This window comes from Sinocyclocheilus grahami, unplaced genomic scaffold (genome assembly GCF_001515645.1).
Source record: "Sinocyclocheilus grahami isolate Dianchi unplaced genomic scaffold, SAMN03320097.WGS_v1.1 scaffold7030.1, whole genome shotgun sequence".
In the NCBI taxonomy this organism is placed as follows: Eukaryota; Metazoa; Chordata; class Actinopteri; order Cypriniformes; family Cyprinidae; genus Sinocyclocheilus; species Sinocyclocheilus grahami.
This window is the reverse complement of record NW_015511228.1, coordinates 8,109-9,966: the sequence shown is the minus strand read 5'-3', so window position 1 is coordinate 9,966 and position 1,858 is coordinate 8,109. Positions and strand designations below refer to the sequence as shown.

At 34.2% G+C, this 1,858-nt stretch overlaps 1 protein-coding gene across 1 annotated transcript in view; it reads right to left on the bottom strand.

The window, feature by feature from the left end:
- The window catches only part of LOC107577736 (HAUS augmin-like complex subunit 8), a gene marked incomplete at both ends in the record, with an annotated part of 2,276 nt that extends 466 nt beyond the window's left edge, over positions 1-1,810 (bottom strand). Inside the window, 6 exons of the mRNA XM_016263776.1 lie at positions 383-397; positions 876-967; positions 1,045-1,152; positions 1,312-1,444; positions 1,581-1,639; positions 1,730-1,810. Coding sequence (XP_016119262.1) covers positions 383-397; positions 876-967; positions 1,045-1,152; positions 1,312-1,444; positions 1,581-1,639; positions 1,730-1,810 — 488 coding nt within the window. The remainder of the gene's footprint in view (positions 1-382; positions 398-875; positions 968-1,044; positions 1,153-1,311; positions 1,445-1,580; positions 1,640-1,729) is intronic.
- Positions 1,811-1,858: the final 48 nt, after the last annotated feature.

Genomic DNA, 1,858 nt, shown 5'->3' with positions numbered 1-1,858 from the left:
CATATTACACATGCATTAAATGAAGTAGCCATTTGTTTTTGTCAGGTGTTGCTAGCTCTCCTTACTTCAGTACAGCTGAAATATGGAAAGTACAGTTTTATAGGATACTAGTATAGATTTTATTAATTTTGAATCATTTTTAATTTTTATATTGTTTTCCATTTTAGTTTATGTTTTAGTAATTTTGTTGTTTTAGTAATTTTCAGTAGTTTAAAAAAAATGTCTATATAGCTTTAACTCATTTCATTTCAGTTATTTTAGTGCATCACTTTAATTAAAATGAGAAATGTTACAAGCTCAAATAGTTTTTTTTATCATTTATTTTATATTTATTACAGTTAAAGCTTATTTCATTTCAGGTAATAATTTTTTTAGGGTTTTAATTTGAATTATTTAACTATAATAACACTGGATGAAAAACTCACTGTGATTTTGCCAGATTTTTGTAATTTGTTTTATAAATATCGGACAAAAAGTAGGGACACAACTGCGAATCCTTATATTGTACTACCTAGGCTAGCAGTAGTTAAAAAGACAGTTTTTTCTTAATATAATATTATAAATAAATAGAATAAGTAATATAATAATAATAATTGAATTTATAACCTTTTTAAAACTGTTTTTAAAATACATATTTTTCATAAATCAATTATTGAGGTTTGAGGATAGGTACTGTAGGTACAGGAGTGGCGAGTAATAATATAATGTCATAATTTTAATAAAATGAATACAAAATTAAATGGTATATTAATGTGAAGAACATTCTAGTGACCATCTCCGATTAAATCTAAAGAGAAAATGTTGCTATTTTAAAAACAAATTACAGGTAAAGTTGTGAGGCACTTTCAGTACGTTAAATTAACTTAACTTCACACCTTAGCAGTAAGGAAGGCCAGCAAAAATGTCTCCATCGCCATGTCCCTTTCTTCATTCTTGGGGTCCGCTGTGCTCAGCTGCACAACTTTATCTGGAAAATATAATCAACATATTAAGCAAACAGGTCTGGTGAAAAAATCCAATTACTCCAGACTACGAGTACCACACCTTTAATGACGGAGACATCGAAATCTGGACGTATGCAGTGACCATCCAAAACAGTCGACTGGAAGACATTTCCTCCCACATTTGAGGATTCCAGAATGCTGGTGACCACTGTGGGAAAACATTACATGCTCAATAGCACTTTCACCAATCATCATGTAAGGAATATTCACTTATCTAATAAAACAATACTCATTCTGCACCCTAGATCCAAGAAATGCAAAAGTGAATATTTAATCTGACATATCTATAGTCCAGCCAAACACTCACAGGCATAGTCATTGTCTGTCAGAGAGCTCATTGTACGTCTCGACGGTACGCTCTCCCTCGGCTTTCGCGGGTTGCTTACTCTGGGAGAGGCCGGTCTGGGCGGCATCAGCATCGACTGCTGCTGTACGCTGCTCTACAGAACACACCATATAAAACATCAACCCTCACATTCATATCAAATGCCACAGAGAAAGAGACACAGCAGCACAGATGTAGAAACTATGGAGACGTAACACACAGCTTCTTCCCATTATTTTGCTGTCAGTTACCTTTGCAGGAGCCTTTGTTTCAGTCTGCATGTACCTAGACTTCACAATTGTGCCCGACGCTAGAAATCAGTAAGATCAGACAAAACTGTTAGTAAAACAACCATGAGTTTTGACACTGAATGAAAGGAGGATGCAAGTCATGCGCTCACCTTTGGTTTTCCTCCTTGCACCGCTGTTATTTCCGCTGCTGGCTTCATTTTCAGTGGATAAACTAAGAAAAGAGAAGCTGTCTGAATATCCGCATACACATGAAGCTAAGAGTAAATTAATATAAAAAA